General features: G+C 40.9%; 1 protein-coding gene across 8 annotated transcripts in view; it reads right to left on the reverse strand.

Annotated features, from left to right (window-relative positions):
- kcnma1a (potassium large conductance calcium-activated channel, subfamily M, alpha member 1a) overlaps positions 1-19,861 on the reverse strand; it is a 135,471-nt gene that overhangs the window by 11,628 nt on the left and 103,982 nt on the right. For 5 of the 8 annotated variants that reach the window (XM_040138922.1, XM_040138921.1, XM_040138919.1 and 2 more), the window contains 6 exons: positions 13,376-13,469; positions 9,128-9,254; positions 7,578-7,802; positions 6,821-7,013; positions 3,551-3,664; positions 73-203 (listed from right to left, as the gene is read on the reverse strand). In XM_040138922.1, coding sequence (XP_039994856.1) covers positions 73-203; positions 3,551-3,664; positions 6,821-7,013; positions 7,578-7,802; positions 9,128-9,254; positions 13,376-13,469 — 884 coding nt within the window. Of the gene's footprint in view, positions 1-72; positions 204-3,550; positions 3,665-6,820; positions 7,014-7,577; positions 7,803-9,127; positions 9,255-13,375; positions 13,470-17,594; positions 17,676-18,248; positions 18,296-19,861 lie in introns of all 8 variants that reach the window. The other 3 variants (XM_040138920.1, XM_040138916.1, XM_040138915.1) reach the window with 3 other exon arrangements.

Below are 19,861 nucleotides of genomic sequence, written 5' to 3' on the forward strand. Positions count from 1 at the left end.
GTAAGATGTATCATTTCGAAAAGCAATTTTGAGGTTTTGAAAAGTGAGTGTACAGCATGCTTGAGAACTCACTGCGCTCATCAGGGAGTCGAGTACGCTGACAGCGAAGGCGGTGCCGCAGGCGAAGGGCTGAGTGAGGTACAGCTCTGTGTCCGGGTCATCATCATCATCTTGGTCCAGGAATTGAACATTTGAGTCGTTCACTGAGACGGGGGAAACACAGCTGAGTTAGAGACAGAGCTGTGAAGAAGCATGAGCCAAACACACACACACAGACACACACCTGAGATTAATTTTTGTGTTTTATTTATTCTGTATACAAAAAGATTTGGATACATTAACAGGAATGTCTCAGGTGGATAGGTATTAATCCAGGGTTTGAGCTTGCAATATAATGTGACATTAGATGCACATTATATTTTGCCCCAACTTTTTGCAAGAGAACTTTATTTCTTATCCAAACAATTGACATGTTTTTGAGTGACCCTAAAATTCTGTTGACTGAATTACCTTTCAGTCAGGTTAAACATAAACTAAATATGTTATCTGTAATTTGTTACTTTTCTCTCCATGTACTGTATAATTGTTTGGAAGGTGAAAAAAAGTATTGTTAGCTTTTGGAGAATTTTTACATCATTTTGAATATTAAATCCACTGTATATCACATGCAGGGTGCATTTCATACATTTAGACAAGCCACAATTTTAGGAGAAAATATTTAATTGTATTAGGCATACACAGTGATAACCATTGCAGAAGTCCCCAATCTTGAAACAATCATACATCTGTTCTACATTAGTACCTCAGTAGCCACTGTATCTTGATCTTTTTTTAAATTACTGCAATACAAACTACTTACATATTGCGTATATTGTAACGCACACAAACATACAAATCCTCAATCAAGATACAATGACCTTGCTCAATGAATGAAATATGAATATTTTTTCAGAAAAAAAAACAGGCATTTCTTGATGTGTCCAGTAAAAACGGTAAAAATTGAGACTTCAACAATGGCTACTATGTCACGTCAGAAAACCATGCATCTGGAAAGACATAGCATGACTATATGAGTTTTCCTTGATGAATGTGTTTGTCACATCATCACCTTTAGGGAAATATATCTCAAGTATTTACCTGTAACCTGAAAGTCAAATTAAAGTCAGGTGACAACACACTTTTTATCTAATGATTAATAATGAATCAAGTCTGCTAAATGAACTAAATGGCCCGGTGTGAATAAAAATAACTCAGAACTGAAATAACAGGATATTTTCTGTCTCATGTATGGCATAATTGTTAATATTAAAAATGTCAAGTGCTCCCTATAGAGCTTGTCTTTTTTCTAAGACTGTATTTCTAGCAGCAGTGGGCACAGAAGGGTCTATGAACCAGTGTTACTTTAAAAAAACGAGCATCACACAAGTTTTTGTTTGACTCCACCGATATCTGAGCTTCAGAGTTATGGTCTGGAGGAGAAAAAAGAAACTGGAAAATAAATTAAAAAAATAAATAAACATCTTAAAAGATTGTTTGATCTTAAGTTTTTTGTTTTTGAAATCTGATTTCTTCCCAGGCTTCCTGTGTGCTGTGGAACAGAAATGTCAGTCAAAGAGACAAGGGGCTGATGCAAACAGGCCTGAGCCAAAAGAGTGAATTGGGGGGGGTTGTGGGGGTGGATACGTGTGTGTGTGTGTGTGTGTGTGTGTGTGTGTGTGTGTGTGTGTGTGTGTGTGTGTGTGTGTTTGGAGGAGGAGGGAGGGCTGGTGAGGGGGGGTTGCTATGAAAACAGCCACAAGGACAGACTGAGCATGATCAAAGGCCCAGCTATGCTCTGCAAACGCAACTGGAGGAAAAAAAAAATACCCCAAAAAGGGAAAAAAAAAAAATCATTAAAAAAAAAAGGGGCCAAAACAAGACAGTCAATTTCAACCAGAACGAAGAATAAAAATGTGTTCAAAGTGAAGCCATGGGAGCAGCGAGGGCCTTGACTGCAGCCAGATAAATCAAGACAAGCTGATGAGGAGAAGAGTGGTGGAGCGAGGGAACGAACGGCAGCAGAGGACAAAGGCTCAGCTTACCCAGCTCTGTTATCATTTGAATGTTGGTTCCACTTTTTTTTTCCTGACTGAGTGAAACCAATGGCAGTAGTTTGCCAGGTTTAGCTAATGGTGATGAGACAAGTGCAGAGAGGGGGAGAAATGGTGTCGTTATTGAAACAGTTTCAAAGACTGCAATAAAGGCATTTCGCTGTCTGCTCATGTCAACTCCGGCATTACTCTGAGACATTCATGGTTGTCCGATATCTAAAAGTAAAGCACCCTGGATTAGAGTGCACAGTAGATACAAAACCAGAGCTGTCACAGCGCTATACCACTATAACAACAATAACTTATTTCATGGTAAGACAGTGAAAGGGATAAACAAGGTCTTATCCATAAACACACCTACTTCAAACGCCACGCAAACGAAATTGATCATGCAACTCAGATGAGGCGTGTTTTTATGTTTCAACTTGACTTTAATCTGCTCCTGGCACTGTAAACAGAACATATGACAATGTAATTACAGAATATGGTTCCAGTGAGACATGCAGACACTCTCTCCTCTGTAGGCTCTTACTCCTTCCTTTCCGGAAGGACAATGTTATCACATCTTGTGTTGCTGTAGCTGTGAAATTCGTTAGCTAAGAGCATGCAGAGGCACAACGCTGGAACTTCTAACGTTTGAGTCCAGGACAGAAACCAATGACTCCATCTAGTTTTGATGATTACGTATGCAGTCAGCGGTCTAACAGGAGAGCCTCTCTACAGGTAATGGTTGGCCCAGTTACAAGTAACTTCAGGTAGCTCCTTTCTCTTTTTTGGCCTTTTCTTAGCTGGCCTCATGCTCCATTGCTCGCTAATTGGGTCAGGGGAGACAGAGTAGCCAGTCTCTGGTGCTTTAGAAGGCCCCTCAGAGATCTGAAAGTTTCATGAGTCCCCACCACCAACGGGAATACAGCCACTGCCATTGTTATTAATAAATGGACCCATTTTGCAACCAAGGCAGTTTTTTTTCTCAACCTTTTCACTCTCTTTCCTTTTCTCCCTCTCTCACCCTTTCCATCAGGCTGCGTTTCTCTTGTGCATTAGTGGACAAATTGAGATGTAGCTATAGTCCTAAAAGAAAAGAAAAAAAAAAAAAAAAAAAGTGACATCTTGAAGTGACAGTAGTCCACATTGTCCTCAGAGCAAATATATTTTCTATTCCTTGCAGCTAACATTATCACCATTGGACAAAAACTAGCCAGATCCAATAATTCACATAGGAATATGAGCTCGAGTTGGGCAAAGCTGCCGACAACATGAACATGAACAAAAATTCCACACCATACATTCCTAAGTCCATTGGACCTTGAATGAGTTGGAACTTTTGGTAGCAGCATGATGTTTAAGTCTTGGATTATCAGTTCTATGTGTCTGTGTCTGCGAATGAACAATGAGTTGATCTGAGGTTACTGGGTATGGCGTGCGACATTGGCATTTGAGGTGGGTGGAAACCGCCTTACCTAGTTCTGTGATGATGGGGATGTTGGATCCTGTGGTGACGGAAGCCTGACGAACAAAGCCATGTACTGGACTGCTGTCTGGAGATGACCTGTCCATTCCAGGAGGCGTGAAACCTGAACACCACAGGAAATAATACAATGGGGTGTCATTAAGAGATCTCTTCTGCCCTACAAAGGCAGACAGCAGTAACTACAGTGAAGCTGAGAAAAAATGGGGTTAAGAATTGATTTAAAATTTATAATAAAAAAAAACAAAATACATGTAAGTGTGTTTTTCTACAGAAGTATCATAAGCATGAGGACATAACCTGGAACTCTGTATCAACACCATTATACATAGTGCATCTCAGTTCACTCAGCGTGAAGTTGTTGATGCGCGCTTTCTGTGCCATTCAAATGTGTGGATTGACAGAAATAAAGAAAGGAGGAGGAGAAGGCTAAGTGAACAAGGCGTCTGCCTAAAAATTGCAATATGGATACTGTGCTTTTAGGGGTCAGCTGAGACATATTTAGCATTCACATCCCTCCATCAACGGGCAGACATAAATTTTATATGTTGTTCATTTTGTTACGATAAAATTGGTGAAGTGGATCCTGAAAACCTTTTATCGGAAATGGCGTGGCTCAGAACCATGAAACACAAGTGCAAGTGACAGGAGTATGAATTCACATGACTTCACATTTTTGCATTTCCTCAAAGTGACAAGTAAACACCTTAAATCTGTAATGCTAAATGCATAATGCATCAACTGTGTTTTGACATCCAACATTTAGTGCTGACTACAGCAAAATGCTAGCTTATAGTGCCACCACCAAGGAAAAATAATGCAGGGAATATATTCAGGTCACAAAGTTTTTAAAAGGATTGCAAATTCTCTCTCTGTGTGTGTGTGTGTGTGTGTGTGTGTGTGTGTGTGTGTGTGTGTGTGTGTGTGTGTGTGTGTGTGTGTGTGTGTGTTTGTGCCTTTCCTGTCAGGAAACTCAATGAGCTGCTTACATTACAAAAGAGATCTTCTAGCCCTTTGCAACAGAAAAGACACCAACTAGTTTAGTACACAGCAGGAAGCACACACTGAACTGAAGCATGGATAATCATAACTCTTGTTATACCAATTATTGGACTTGGAAATAGCAAAGGTTTGACACTTTGAGTCAACCGGAGAGCACAAGCTCAGACAGTGAAAACATCATTTTGTCGATGTCCATAAAGGATGAGGTTTACTCTACTGGAGAGTGACAGCACGTTTTTGGATACTGCCTCTGAAATACTGCTCTTATTGTATCATAGTGAACATGGAGACAGTGCGGAGCTGTAGGAGAACAACTTCAGTTCTGTGCAGAGTGTACAGCAGAAAGTGATTGTTGGTGAGAACAGGGATACATGAGGGAGGCCTGCTGCCGAGCTGCTTTCAAACTCCGTTAGGTTACAAAAAGCTCAAAAGTTGCAATCTGAGATGGTAAGCTCCAAACAGAGAGCTGTATGTCTTTCTAAGACAGAACCAGAGTGCTGCAAAGCCAGAATAGCTAAAATAGCTAAAATCTCCCTGATCATCACAATCTTCTTAAAGTGATTTCATGCTTTTTTCCAACATGAAACACTGACATCTATGGCAAAAAAAAAAAAATACTCTTGTATCCCCTCATACAATTAAACGCTAAGTCCTTGGGCAAAGAAGGATAACAATTATGCTGGTTTAATCATCTTAATTAAGGACATATTGAATTATTTCAGTTTTTTCTAATTGGATTCATAATCAGTATATACCGCAGCATTTCATAAACTAACTCATCATTTACTGCCCAAAACAGACGAGCCAGAGGTTGAAAAGCAGCCTGGTCTCACACAATGTCTCCACCTCTGGCTGTTGCTACTGTTAGGCTGTAACCTCATCTGTTCAGCTACAATGTACAATAGACAAGCAAGATCTGGGTTACAAACCCCCTTATCCCTGTAGCCCCCGGGGCACAGCTATGCTCTGTGGTTGACTACATGCTACAGCAGCCGTGAGAAGCTCTCCCCCAGGAAAGTGCATGTTTATTTATTCATTTGCACCTTCTTGTTTTAAATTCCACAGACAGTGTCTGAATGGGAGCATTCAGGGAGGAAGGAATCCCCAAAGCAATACCTATGATACAATAGCAGTGTCTGGGTATGTGCATGTGTTTCCTTGTGTATGCATGATTGCATGTCACTGTGGAGTGCATGTGTGTTTTCTAAAGTGAAGTATTTATCACTGAAATGGTTTGTTGATGTAAGACCCAATTATTGATGACAATAGGCTCCATCCATCGACCCTGGGAGAGGATATAGGCTAGTGGGCTTCATATTGAGGTGGCTTTCTGCGAGTACGGCTCCCCAGAGCGGCATGCTCTCAGATTTACCCCTGCTTATTGTTCCTTGGTGGCACTGCTATCGACAGCACATCATTCACTCAAAGCTGGAGAAATAACAGCATTGGCATTCTCCTAAAACATGTGGAAGTGCTCTGCACTAAAAAATAATGGCCTCTTGGACCTTCAACGTTGATTTGTATTTACAACAGTCACTGTGGTGGCACTAAATAGTACTGAGCTCAAGGCATGTGCTGCCTTTCAAGCTAATCATAAACTGAGGATTACCTGTTTGAGGATGTGCGTGGATAGATTGCATTGGCATGAATGTGTGTGTTATGTGCGCAAACATGCAGGCACACGCATTCAAACATGAAGGTGTGTGCGTGCACGTGTTACTGTTTTGTTGTGACTAATGAGGAGCAGCTGAATTGGCCTGCCTGGTGATTTGTACTAGCTGCTTAATGATGATGAGGCCTGATGGGATGCCAGGTTCGTGTGTTTGTCTGCAAACATCAACAATCTGTTCCAGACGATCTGCCAGACACCAGATCAGGGAGAACAACATCAAATGACACAGTCATGTTGATTACATCATTAAAAAGTATTATCAAGGAGGTTTAGCAGCATGTAATTACCAGGGACAAGACTGAAATCATCAGAAAATTATGTGGAGTAAACACTCTTCAAAGGCTTGATGACACAATCAGCACAATGTTTTGTGTGCACAAGTCTTCAGGAGTTACAGTAAAGCCAGTTTTTATAAATGCCACTTACAAAAAAAATTGCAGAGTCCCAACTCCCAACACGCCCCAGCCCACCCGCCAATCCCAGTCTTTTTCCTGTCTTCTTTTCAGTCTGACTACGGTCTTCCCTCCCTGCCACAACCTGTCCCCTTTGGGCAGCGGTGCACATGGAGCCTAATAGGACGATACTTACCTTGGGAATTAGCCTGTAAGACTCCGATGCTGTCATCAAACTGCATAGATTTGATGTTGAGTGATGCCAAGATGCATTCCTTATCCTGCAGTGAGGCATCTTCGATATTGTTCTGATTGGCTGACAGTATTACACACATGTCGCAGAGGTTGATGTTGACAGCCCTTAAATCTGCCCGGCTTAATGGTGTACCCTTCGGGGTGAGGAGAACCGAGAAAAAGAGCAAGACAGAGATGGAGAAAGCAAAACGCAGAGAACAGACAGAAATGGGGGAGAGAAAAACAAATTTAAGAAGTGAACAGAGTGGAGCTTTGGGAAATTAGTTAACAAGTATTCTTGTTTTGAGGCGATGACATTCCACTGATCTAACTGGGCACTGGAGAATCAGAGACATGGACTAATCTAAAGGCTAGCCTGCGCTGAGGGCTGTGTTTGGGATTCTCCTCTGATCATCAGTCAAGCCAGGCCTAACAAGCTCTAAGGCAGCAAGCAACGCCATCTGTGATGGGCACTGCAGCTGCAACACACATAAACTCCATTTTGAATATGCAGGATGTGTCACTGCTGTGGATGGTGGGGGGGGGTGACTGAGCTCTCATGGAGTGATCATTCAATTGAGTAATGTGGGATCAAATGAAACTGACAATCCCTCTGAAGATTTCAATGTGCATGAAACTCAAAATGTCAACGCCTTGTTAGTTGAAGAGAGGGTTCTGGTTTAAATTTGTCTGTCATGGCAATGCACTGGTACACTCACAGGTAAGATGGACACCTTGGGGAAGTTGTGTAAAGTTTCCCACTCTCTCCGCAGGTAATCCAGCGAGCCTACAAAAACTATAGGCTTTAGCTCATGGTAATGGAAGTTGCTGGCTCTTAAAGGCATCACCAAGTTTCGCAGCCCCACTAAAGCGGACGTGACATCCCCAAATATACAGACCACTACATGGCCGCTCAGCACTGTCATGGAGGCTTCACTCCGGGTCTGCAGGGAACACAGAAATACAGGAAGGGGGAGAAGAGCAGAGAGAAAGGGATGAGGAGGAGTACAGACAGAGAAGAGAGGAAGAGACACTCAGAGACAAACACAGATTTACCGAATAGAGACTAAGGCTGTTAACTGAAGTCTGGGTATTGTGCAGGAGGTAACAAATTCTAGTTTCAACAGTGTTCAAAAGTCTGTTGTAAACTGTTATAAACCCCTATTAAATAGTTTGTTAACCAAGTATTTCGTTGATATATTTAGTTCATCATTAAAGCATTCTACTTACAGGCTGTGACATTTACATAAACAAAAGTTTGGTTAACTACTATTCCGTTTATAATCAGTTTATTGGATAGTAAGAAATAGGAATTTTACAGAACAAAAACAAAAAACATCTTTTTTCCAAAGGGCAGCTGATACAATCAGGCTGAAAAATGCAGTTTGTAAGATTATAGGCACATACAGTGTGTATGACTAGCACCCTGTCATAAGTCAGAGAGGTATTAACAAAGCTCCTCCATTGTATGAAGTTCATGTCGAAAAAGAACAATGCAATGCTCTGCTTTAATGGTCTATCGTGTGGCACACCATTTTGATGTGCATTTCACTGTAAGTTTGGGTGTAGGTTAAGTAAACTAAACGCCACTATGATACCAGCTGGTTTGAAACTAAAATTGTGTCTTTGTTTATTGGACACATAAGGTAAAACTAAGAGCATTAAGGGACCGCTGCTGCAAACTAGCAACCTGATCTGGTGGATTAAACATTTTTGACAATTATCTATGTATCTAGAGCATTTTCTGGTGAACCAGCTCATGCAGGAATATTCTTCAGCCTCCCATTAACTAAGTAAGAATTAAAGTCTAAGTTAAATCTTTCAAGAGCAAAAGGGTCGCTGGTGTATTGAACAGAGAAAAGCAACAAAATTTTTTTTTAACTATAACTACAAAGTTGACTGTGTCTTCTGCTTTACATTTAATTTAGACAGGGTTAACCCTGCCCCAACAAATTACGCACTAACCTAAATGCTTACAAACTGCCTTGTTAAAACATCTGAGCAAACCCATGCGTGGATTGCTGAAATGCTGTTCACAGATCCTTGGAGGATATATAAAAAAAACAATAAACTCACCTTGAAACAACAGAGAGGCATTGAGAGAAATTTCAATACATATTAGTATGTGATTGAGTTACTACAATATTGAGGGGAAACTTTTGCTCCTGAGCATACTTACTTTAACTTTGTTTTTTTGGGTTTTTTTTTTTTTTTGCATATTCTATTATATTTTAGAAGACTGCAGTTACGAAGTTCTTGCCCCACTCACCAGGATGACTTTTTCGATGTCCTTTGATGGGCACCAGTGAAACATCCCTGTCGAATCATACCTCTTCACGTTCATGTCCATGTTCTCAATTTGCTCGTTTCCAGGAATTAGAAGGGGGTCATGTCGACTGAGAAAACAGAACATACATGTGCTTTACACCATTTTGTGAAATGACTGCAGCCTTGTGGTTGAAGTGTTAAGATGGAAGAGGCAAAAGACCACCTTGCTTTTTTCGAGATACCCGTCTATTCATAAAACATATTAAAAGTCCATCTCATTCTCAACGTATTAAACTTTAACTGCACTACATACTGTAGGTCCCATAGCAACCATATCATTCCTCTACTCATTCTTGTCCTTGATGTCAAGCCATCAGAAAACTAAGACCCTGGTGCTTGCTGTACTGCAGTGGAGAACAGCAAGACTTGAGTGCTACTGACTGCATGGCATGACAACACAAGGCCAATTACCAGCTTTTACCCTCTCTTCCAGTTCCTGATGCCATGTGGCGCAAATAGTAAACGCTCCAACAGGCTCACACTTTAAATATTTCAGGAATTTGCCCAATCACATTTTGCCTGATGGACATTAATGTTTCAACAGCATGTCACAACCAAACAGACTAATCCACAGCAGTGGGCTGCTGAGTTTTATCCGGTGTAACACTGACCATGAAAGGGCTCCTGTCAGTCCTGTTATACTGCCTCTCTTGTTCTTGCACTTATCCTACAAGACGTGTTCTCACAGTTCCTCTAAAGGCAATCCAGAAAATTTCACCGAAAGCACTGTGAAGATAAACTGCAAAAAAATTTAGTGCTCTAAGTAAGCATTGTCTGTTTAGCAGCAATGCAAATGTAATGTATTTACAATTCATCCCAAATAATAAAATCCTTGGTTAAAGCAGCACTATACCAACTCCAAAAACTGCAGAGACACAGACATTTGAGTAATATGGGAGAAAACATCTCACAAATTTGACATACATCTCTCTCAGTATCACTCACTCTATCCTCTATCAACACTGTCACCACTGACAAGGCTTTGATGTTGTCTCTTCCTTCAGCCTGCATTTGGGTTGCATGCCATCGCAGGAAAAGTTAAAGTAAAAAAAAAAAAAAAAAAAAACTGTCAATTAGCCTCCCTCTCTCCACCTCACTTTCCCCCTCTTCCCTCTATCAGTTAGTGCAGGTGATAATAACACTGACAGCATTTAGTGTTTTTACACTCAGCCTGAATCTTTCATCCAGAGCTGCGTGTTGCGCCAATCAACTCCACGGAGCCCCCGTCACTTCAATCTGCTCAGCTCCGCTCGCCTCCACACAGGCACTGACTGGCGCATGCAGGCGGGCTGCCGCTCCACCTCTCTCTGCCAAGACAGCTATCTTTCACAGAGCTGTCAGCGGTGTGACTGGCAGCCTGTCACAAGCTCCACACACCTCCTCCTCCTCCCTCTGCCTTCTCCCTGCCTCCGGATGAACCTACCACGAGGCTCAGGGAGAGACATGACGTATGTGCCACAGTGCCACGCCCGAGGGATATCAGCTGTGGGTGACATCGTCTGTGACTGGATGCATGTCATCAGTCATGGCCCGTCCAAAAGGTTTGTGGAAATGGTGTTAATGCCATGATGGCAATGCAGCTTGTTAGCACAGTGACACGTCGGATTGGAGACTGGGAAATTAATAACACGGCCATGCTAAGGATAGGTCAGCAAGGATGCTAACTATGATTAAATGTCATCCTTTGTGTTTACAGAAATACACAGATATCGATTTATGAATGAACTGCAAACATTTTTATTTTTCTAAATCTAATTTGTATGTATTACTTGGAAAGCATCTCCATAATTAGAAGTTTCCCCGCCAAAAGCATTCACTAAATTTCCAAATTGAATAAATTTACAGTGCATCTGCTTTTATTTTCCCTGGGTCAGATACAGTATTTTATCAGATGCACTTTTATTGTATATAGGACAAATATTTCCCTTAAAGCATGTCTCACTCCAATGTCTCACCCCTTCTCTTTCCTCCTCCCTCCCTCCCTTAGTATATATTTCAAACAGAGTTGAGTTATTCCAGTGTACCACTCTGCAGTCACAAACTGGGGATGGGCGTGCTCCCCCAATCCCTCTCTGCCAGACTACGAAGGCAGCCTCTTGCTTTGAAAATTTTCCCCATCATGCAAACTGACAAAGGCATGCTTTTCAAAAGCCCACAGCCAATCTGTTGATCATTATTTATTTACAAAGGCCTTTGGGCTGCAAGTCCTGTAAAAATCACACTTGATATGTATGCTCGCTCTCTTGCAAGCTCTCTACTGTGTTTTCCCCCTCCTTGCTTGTAGATAAAGTATCCCTAAGGCTACCTCAAACAATCACTTTTCATCGTGCATAAAATACACCTTGTAAAGCACAACTGTTTAATATATATGTTGTTATATGTTGGCGGGGGCAGCTGTGAAGGGGGGCTGTGGACTGTGATGGGTAATTTGATGTTTCGCTGAGGGCTAAGACTTGGAAAAAAAATCTACACCTATAACAGAGGACCTGTCATCCCAGTACCCAAGAGCCAGCAGAATACAGAAGCACGCCTAAAGCAGAGAAAACTTTGACATCGCTTTGAAGCATTTTCAAAACTGAGTAAATAACTCACAAGAATTATTATCACTGTGAGATCAAAGCAAAGATGCATATATTACATGGCAAATGGGGACCATCTCCTAAGCAAAAAGGAAGAGAAGAAAAGGTTTTGTGCTTAAAGTTAGGCAAACTAAGCAGCCTTTAAACAAGCAGTTAGCTGGAAATGTGCCAGTGTCTAGTTGTTTTTGTAGCTGTTTTATCCCTCTGAGCAAGGGCATCTAAAATGATGCTCTGTTGCAAACTAGACTGAAGGGTATGACTCTGTATCGGGCTAATGGTTTGGCAAGTGTGAAGGCTTATTAAGTGCTTGTTTTGTGGAGAACCGAGGGGGAGGCGGACAAGTACTGGACAAAATCACAGAGGCATGCCAGTGCACTAGGAGGACTGCTGCCTAAGGGAAGCGAGCAGGACCAACGTGCAAAGAACTTGACTAGAATTAGGGAAAATGCACCACAGTAGAATAATAACTGAAAACAACAATATACACCTTGTGAACACAGAAATCAAATGTTAAATGATAGAAACAAAAGCACATTTTTATATTACACTTAATTGCAGAAATTAAACATGCTGTACGCACACTATAATGGAATTTTGTTTTTGCCTTGAGGGATTTAAATTCCACATAGAAAATATAATTTGGAGTTATGTATTTTTCCAAACATTTCGGACACAGAACTTTCTACTGCAGTGCAGCTAGACTGCGTAAATATGAACACTGACGTGTGTATGACCAAACCCACAAAGCTCTCTCTAGATTTTCCTACTCTAAAGTCGTAAAGATGATGACCGTAACACTCACTCTCATTAAGAGACAGGCAGCATAGCTATGAGTGTTCCCGTCCTGTTAGATCTTCACCACCATGCCTTTATCCTGCCGTCCCAATGTGTACAGCTTGGCCTCCCTCTATTTTCCACGCTGTCGTGTTGCTAACCCTGCCTCGCAGCCAGAGGAACACAAAAACCTACTCCTTTTATCTTTCAAAATCAATTAACAGCAATTTAATTCCACGGGACAGGATAAAAGGAAGGTAATATTTGAATTCATATTTGATTGTGATGACACATCTCACATATGGCCTTAAGTACCAGAAACAGTACTCACAGGGGTTCCCACAATAGAGGAGTAGCCTGAGGGCAAAGTAACCATGCAGGTCCCTCTGATTGGTTGCTGGTGTCATTAGTGCCAGCATTGTTTAAGGAGTACATGTGGACCAGACTGGAGGAGATGACAGCTGGGACTTTAAAGCCAGAGGAGTTTTCAAACGGCTCCTCACCGCCACTTTTCATGACAGAAATATTATTTCAGCTCTGCCATTAACAGCTGACAGCATGCCATCCTAAACAGCCAGAGCCTAACAGGGCACTTCTCCTCTCTCTTTCTCTCATGGAGTTTCTTGCCTCCTTCTTCTGCCACCCTTAATTTGCCCCCTCCCATCCATCCAAAAACCCACCATCTCACCATCAGCGGCATCCGCCTCTGAAGTATCTCTAACACGCACCTTCATCCCTTCCTCCCTCCCTTCTTCCCTGTATCTGGCTTCCTCTCACCCGCCATTTGAAAGCTGGAGAGAGAGAGAAAAAAAAAAAAAAAAATCAGCGTCTCTTACCTCATCATCTTGGGCGAGCAGTTGGGTGAGTTTCGCATCCCTCCGTTGCGCTGCTTTTTTTTGGGCGAGAGAGTTGATGGATGCTCGTCTTCAACTGCAAACACATGCACAGAATGTCAAAATAGAGACAGATGGCTGGGAAAGTGTGCTGGACCTGACATGAAAAAAAAACAAAACAATCAATCAATCATTGCAAACAAAAAACTGAACAGAAGACAAGGAAAATTAATAATTCAGTCTCAAATTGAGAAAATATGGAGAAAGCATTAGTAACGGACAATGGTAAATCTGAGAAAGGCAGGAGAAAACCACGCAGAAAAACCAATTTACGACCTGAAAATGTCACCGAAGGCTCACATCCCAAAACCCCATATTTTGGCTCTTCTATAGTTCACTTTTACAGGGCTTTCAGTAATACACTACTGCATCTGTTCAGTAAACCCCATAAATTTTACAGGTGGTTGGACCTCTAGCAGTCTGCATCAGAGTGACCCTGCTTACCTACACCATTAATTGCCATGTGATGGTAGAGACTGTCATTGTAAGTGGGACATGGGCAAAAGCAATGACAGTGAGATAAATAAAGGTTATGGAGATGAATCTTGAGTAGGTAGTTTTGTTTTTGTTGTTGTTGCTGTTTATTTATATTTTATTTTTTTTTAATAAAACTACCTGACCCCCACCCCCATTCCAGTTCTTATTAAAGCGCACAATGGCTCTTCTACAGGTCTACCTCCATGCCAAAAAATCATTTTGCACTCAGCACACATCGTGAAAGACAGAGCATGCTAACAGGGTATGACGTAGTGGACTATGACTATCGAAAGCAGCTAGTAAATGCACATAATCCTGGGTGTAGTTTTAGTTTAGGTTTTACGTTTAACTGAAAAATATATTTAATTAATATTAAATTTTCAATTTTTGTGTTTGATGCTTTGGTGTTAAGTGTTTGTAAGACATCGAGCTATAGCCCCATTATTTTGATCAGTTTTAAGTTCAGTTTCCTGTCAACTATGCTCTGCTGTGTTAACAAACAGAAAAAAAACAAACAAACATTATTTTTCCAACTGTGTTTAAGCCCCAGTCACACAGAGAGGACAAGAAAAGAGCAGCCAGAGTAAGGGCAGGCCCAATTGTCTGAAGATCTTAGTCAAGCTCACAGTAGTCTGATCTTCACTACTCTCTGTGAGTTTCAAGAGCTTTAAGACAGGCACCTAGACACTTTCATCCACTCTGCACTCTCTCAGTGCAAATGCCAAGTGCACCGTCACTTCAAACCTATATTAGTCCTTGGGTTAGAAATCAATAACACAGCATGATATTAGTGCAAATCAATGTGCACGCTGCAAGCCGTGACTATCCCAAGCATTTGGAATTTCATTATTGTCTGAACACCCATTCTAGGCTTTCGCCTAATTCTGCTAATAAAAGAAAAGAAATATGACTTTGCCATCTAATAAAATGTCATTCTCTGACATTTCCTTTATGCAATTGGGCACTCGGAATAGCTAATATCACAAGCACTTTCCACTTTACAACTAATTCTCTCTCTAATGTACTTTGAAAATACCACATCAGAGATATGCATTCCTTGCCATATTGTTTGACAGACTCCTCCTGGTTTAAACTTAATTTGTTAACAGTAAAAACATAACACTTCTCATTTATACCCACAACAATAAAATGAAGTACATTCCAGCCACTGGGTAATACAGGCTTTTACAATATCTGCTTAAAAATGTGAGTTTCTCTTTCCTCTCCCAAAGGTCAGTTTCCTCAGAGCTCACACATTCCTGCAACATTTCTGAAAATACACACTGATAAGCATGCGCTTTTGAGTCACTTCTAAATTCACAGGTTTTAGCACTCCTAAGTTTGGAAGTGAACCAGAGAGAAACAGCCACTGCACCAGCAGGCAAATCCGTGCAAAGCAGCAGGGGCAACAGCAGCAGCGGCTCCAGCAGAGTGAACTGCCATGCAGCAGACGAGACAAAATGAAGGGACGGGACAGGCGGGGATACTGACTGATGCATCCCGCTAAGGGGGCAACCTACAGTGCCTACTGTGACTGAGCAGCATGGCATTACTGGGGTGGTAGCGGTATTTCACCGGCAGACTGCGGGCCCGATTCAGCCGACTCTCAGCCAGGGATCTGGCCACCACGTCTCCTGGGCCTGAAATACTGAGGCGCAGTTGCGAGGGGTCAGCCCCAGGCCCTGGCCCCATGGGGAGCAGGCTTCCTTTACGGTTATTAACAAGGGGGATGTTGATTCTGCCCGGGTTGACCAGGTGGTCCTGTTTGAGGTGCAGGGTGTTGGGAAGGAATGCATTTGAGGTGATGGAGGTGGAGGTGCAGCCGGTGGTTTTAACTGATCGGTTTTGAAAAGACGGTCTAACTTCATCCATTACTGTCAAACAATGGAGAATAAAAAGTGTAAGAAAGCCTGTATTAATACTCATTAATTATTTAGTAATTCAAATAAAGTGTTAAGCTGTAAAAAATTAACTAATGTTATTTTTTACCACATTTATTTATTTATTTATTTTTAAATCAGAGATTTTAGGGGAAATTACTTCTACAAAACATAATTCATTATTTTACTTGAGGATGTTAACAAGCCACTACATGACGCAAATAAGAAAGAGATTCACTAACTGGAAATAAATATGTTAGAAAATGCTAACAAAATGTATATGAATCAAACACCTGTTTCTGTTAAAAAGATTAAAATTTTTCTCGCTGCAGTTCGGATTAATTTCTGAAAGCCAAGACTTCATGCCATAACAGCAGGAGTCATTTATTTCTCAAAAACTGGGGTTGAAACTTTGATTTTTTTTTTTCTCCAACATCTCATATCTACGCGCTCCAACTGAAACGTTCACAGCGATATTTACTCTGCATTTGTGACAAACATGAAATAATTAGAGGCCTCTCAGTTTTATTTCTCAGTTGTGCTAAAGTTGGCTAAAGCCAGGCAAATCCAAACAGATATTGTGTCATTTTAAGCACAAAATGTACCTTCATTTCAACAAATATAAAACTTGAGTAATAATTTAGAATTTTAATAATTCAAAAAACTTTAACTATTAAACACTTATTGGATTCATTTTGGATTATGTATAGAAATATGGTTTAATTCCAGACTAAAAATGCAGTCATCCTATTTTTAAACAGTAAATTTACATGCTGATTTATTGCTGTAACACTGACAGTAATCACAGTATATCCAGTTACAACCTTCTGTGTCTAATATAAGAATAAATACGTACATGTACACCTGGTGTTCATCCAGCCATCCCACGCACGCACGCACACACACACACACACACACACACACACACACACACACACACACACACACACACACACACACACACACACACACTCCAACAGGCTGTAGAGTCAACCCGTATGTTTGTATGTATTGAAGGGGTCATGGCACACTGCAGGAGGACAACAGAGGGAGATTAGTAAAATATCTGGTTGTAAAGTTGACTGGGAGAGGCGGAGCCCTTTTCCTCCCCTTGGTAGAAGGGTGGTTGGTTGGTTGTTTGGAGGAGAGAGCATGCTTGGTTAGCCCCGGGCGATAAACAGACGTTTATCCCAGCCGTCAGCTGCCTCCTTGATTTACGGGGCGCCACCGATAGCTCCTGGATTCATCTGGCCCTTGTCAAACACGTGCAGCGTTAGAGAGCACTCACCCGCCCTGGCAGGTCCACTGTGCATCCTGCACAACCCAGACGGCAACTGTCCCTTCCTTGAAATGCTAATCACGTGACGGTACTGTCCTGCATGCAAGCCTTATCAGATTGCCATGACCCAAACTGGATGATGAGGCGGAGGAATAACAACTAAAAATGTTTACACTTTTGTATTTGAGCTAAGATGGCTTTGCCTTTACAGTGCTGCATGAGCAAGCTTTGGTCTTCATCTGCATTGCAAATGCATGAAATAGCTTTTGAAGCCATGCACTGTTGTGTTGCTACAGTTTTAAAAAAGCTGATATTATGATTATTGCAATAACTTTCAGTTGTGCGAAAGAGGCAGCCACTATTTCAAAGAGGAAACAAAACATGTCTAAATGTTTAATAGGAACAAAAACATTACAAAAACATATACAGATAAAATGTTAGAGGTGACAAATAGCATTTCAAAACTAAATTTATTCTTAACCAGTAGAGCAAAGAGAATGCATTTAATTATTTACCAAAGAATTACCTAAATTGCAATCAGCTTTGAATCGAACGCCAGCCTCTTTTTGACTTCCACTGTTCCCTGGTGTTGTAGCGCCATCTGCTGCTACATGCAGCACAATACAAAAAGAATATTTCATGGAACTACATGGTATTATCAAACACAAATAATTTATTTCAGTTGCTATATTATATATATATATATACATATTGTATATATATTATATCATATTATATATATAAAAATTATATTATATATGATATATATACACATAATATTATATATATTATATATATACATAATATTATATATATTATATTGTATTATATATATATATATATATATATATATATATATATATATATATATATATATTTACACATACCAAGAACTACTTTAATTTCCTGTCAATGTATGTTGAAATTATTTAATGGTAATGTGTTAGAAGGTTAGAGTTAAACATTTAATTTAACACTGGTTAAACTGTGAGTTTACTTTCACATATCGTCTCTATATTAGACACAAGACAACATCAGTATATCCTAAAGGAATAATGGACAACAAAGAAAATACTAAAGCAAAGCATCAGTACTAATTATGGTGCATGACATAGTGAGGGGTCTACAGTCTAAACACAGAGCTGGAGCAGAATGGAGAAGGACAGAGAAACACACTTACGTGATCTGACATATCCATTATACTTATATTTGGCTGAGGAGAATGCAAAGACAAGTGGCAGGTCACACAGAGGGAGAAAGGATGTAATGAAACAGACACATTAGGAAATAGAGACATCAACGTAAGAGCAGTGGATGGAAATTAAATCAAAAGTAACTATGATTAAGTACTATCAGTGAAAGGCATGAGGGCATGAACCAAAAATAAAAAGGTATAAATAATTAAAATAATGGTGATGATGATTTAAGTATGGCATGATGGCACAAAAAAGGCAGACAGGGGAAAGAAATGCACTGTCCTTTCTCAGCGTGAGCCATGCTTTTAGGAAAGTGTACTAAGCCTGTAATGAGATGTAATCACAGTCTGAAGGCGGATTTTATTTTTTTAAAGGAGCTAAAGGTTGAGGTTACAGAGTTTCAGTTGTAGATTCAACAATGCAATGTTTCTCATTTCACTGGATGCTCTGACTTTCTACATTTCTATTTAAATGTGATGAACTTTTCAAGGTCTGCTGACAGAACAAAAGAAGCCACCATGGGAAACAAAGACAGCTACTACATACTTGAATGCATGTAGACATCCAGAACACAGACTATTCAAAAACAGCCACGCTAACAGACAAAAATGCAAAGAGATTTGATCTTAACATGCAGTCCAGATCTCTTGCGCAAATGGAAATTTAAAAAAAAAAAAAAAAAGGGAATTTTTGAAACACAGGCTCAATGCTACACTTTTAAATCCCTTGTTCTTTAAAAAGGGTTGGCCAGGGTCTCCACTTATGCCAGCACTATTAATTATCCAGGAATTATAGTTTATGACCTTGACTACGGAGGTACTGAAGACTTGTACCAATATAAGTACTGGTTCAGTGGGCACTTGAACTGAGCTCTGAGCTGCTGACACTCCCCACTATTTCCCAGAGTCTCTTCCAACAGTAAAGGTCACAGTGAGGGCCCAGGGCTGGCCTATGACACAGATCCTCAAACAGGGACCCACAGTGGCCCTGGCATCTGTCTCTAGCAATCTGCCCGTGCTGCAGAGGCGGCAGACTAACTGGCTAGCATCTGGGGCGTAGCGAGGCGGCATAGGACAGAGGATGGGGGGGGGGCAAGCCTGCCTGGTGGACAGGAGCTGTCAGGGCAAGTTTGGTGACGGACCAGCAGGGCTGGGAAAATGAAAATGCAAACATAATTTCCGTGTCAGGACAAATAAGGTCCCCAGCAATGAGATGCAGATACACACACATGCACAGACACAGAGATAGAAGTGCATGTTGTTATACACACAAGATGTGCACAAGCATGCACACACACAGCCCAGAAGGTTGTGGACTAGCCAAAAGCATCTCTTGAGCTCGGGGTCCTCTACCCTTGTCCATAGCCCAGCTTTACAGAAGCTTCAGCCTCTCCATTATATAAACCATGTCACGTCTCTAGCTTTTCTCACTGAAGGAAGCTGGCTGACTGTGATGATCGTCATGTCACAAAGAAAGACCGTAACTAATATACAGACCAAAATTAAACTTCTGATTCAGCTGAACTACAGGTAATATTTCATAACTTAAATTGTTGAAGACCAGAAGCATTATACACACACCACACAAAGGTTAACTA

Source organism: Xiphias gladius, chromosome 11, assembly GCF_016859285.1.
Source record: "Xiphias gladius isolate SHS-SW01 ecotype Sanya breed wild chromosome 11, ASM1685928v1, whole genome shotgun sequence".
NCBI lineage: Eukaryota > Metazoa > Chordata > Actinopteri > Istiophoriformes > Xiphiidae > Xiphias > Xiphias gladius.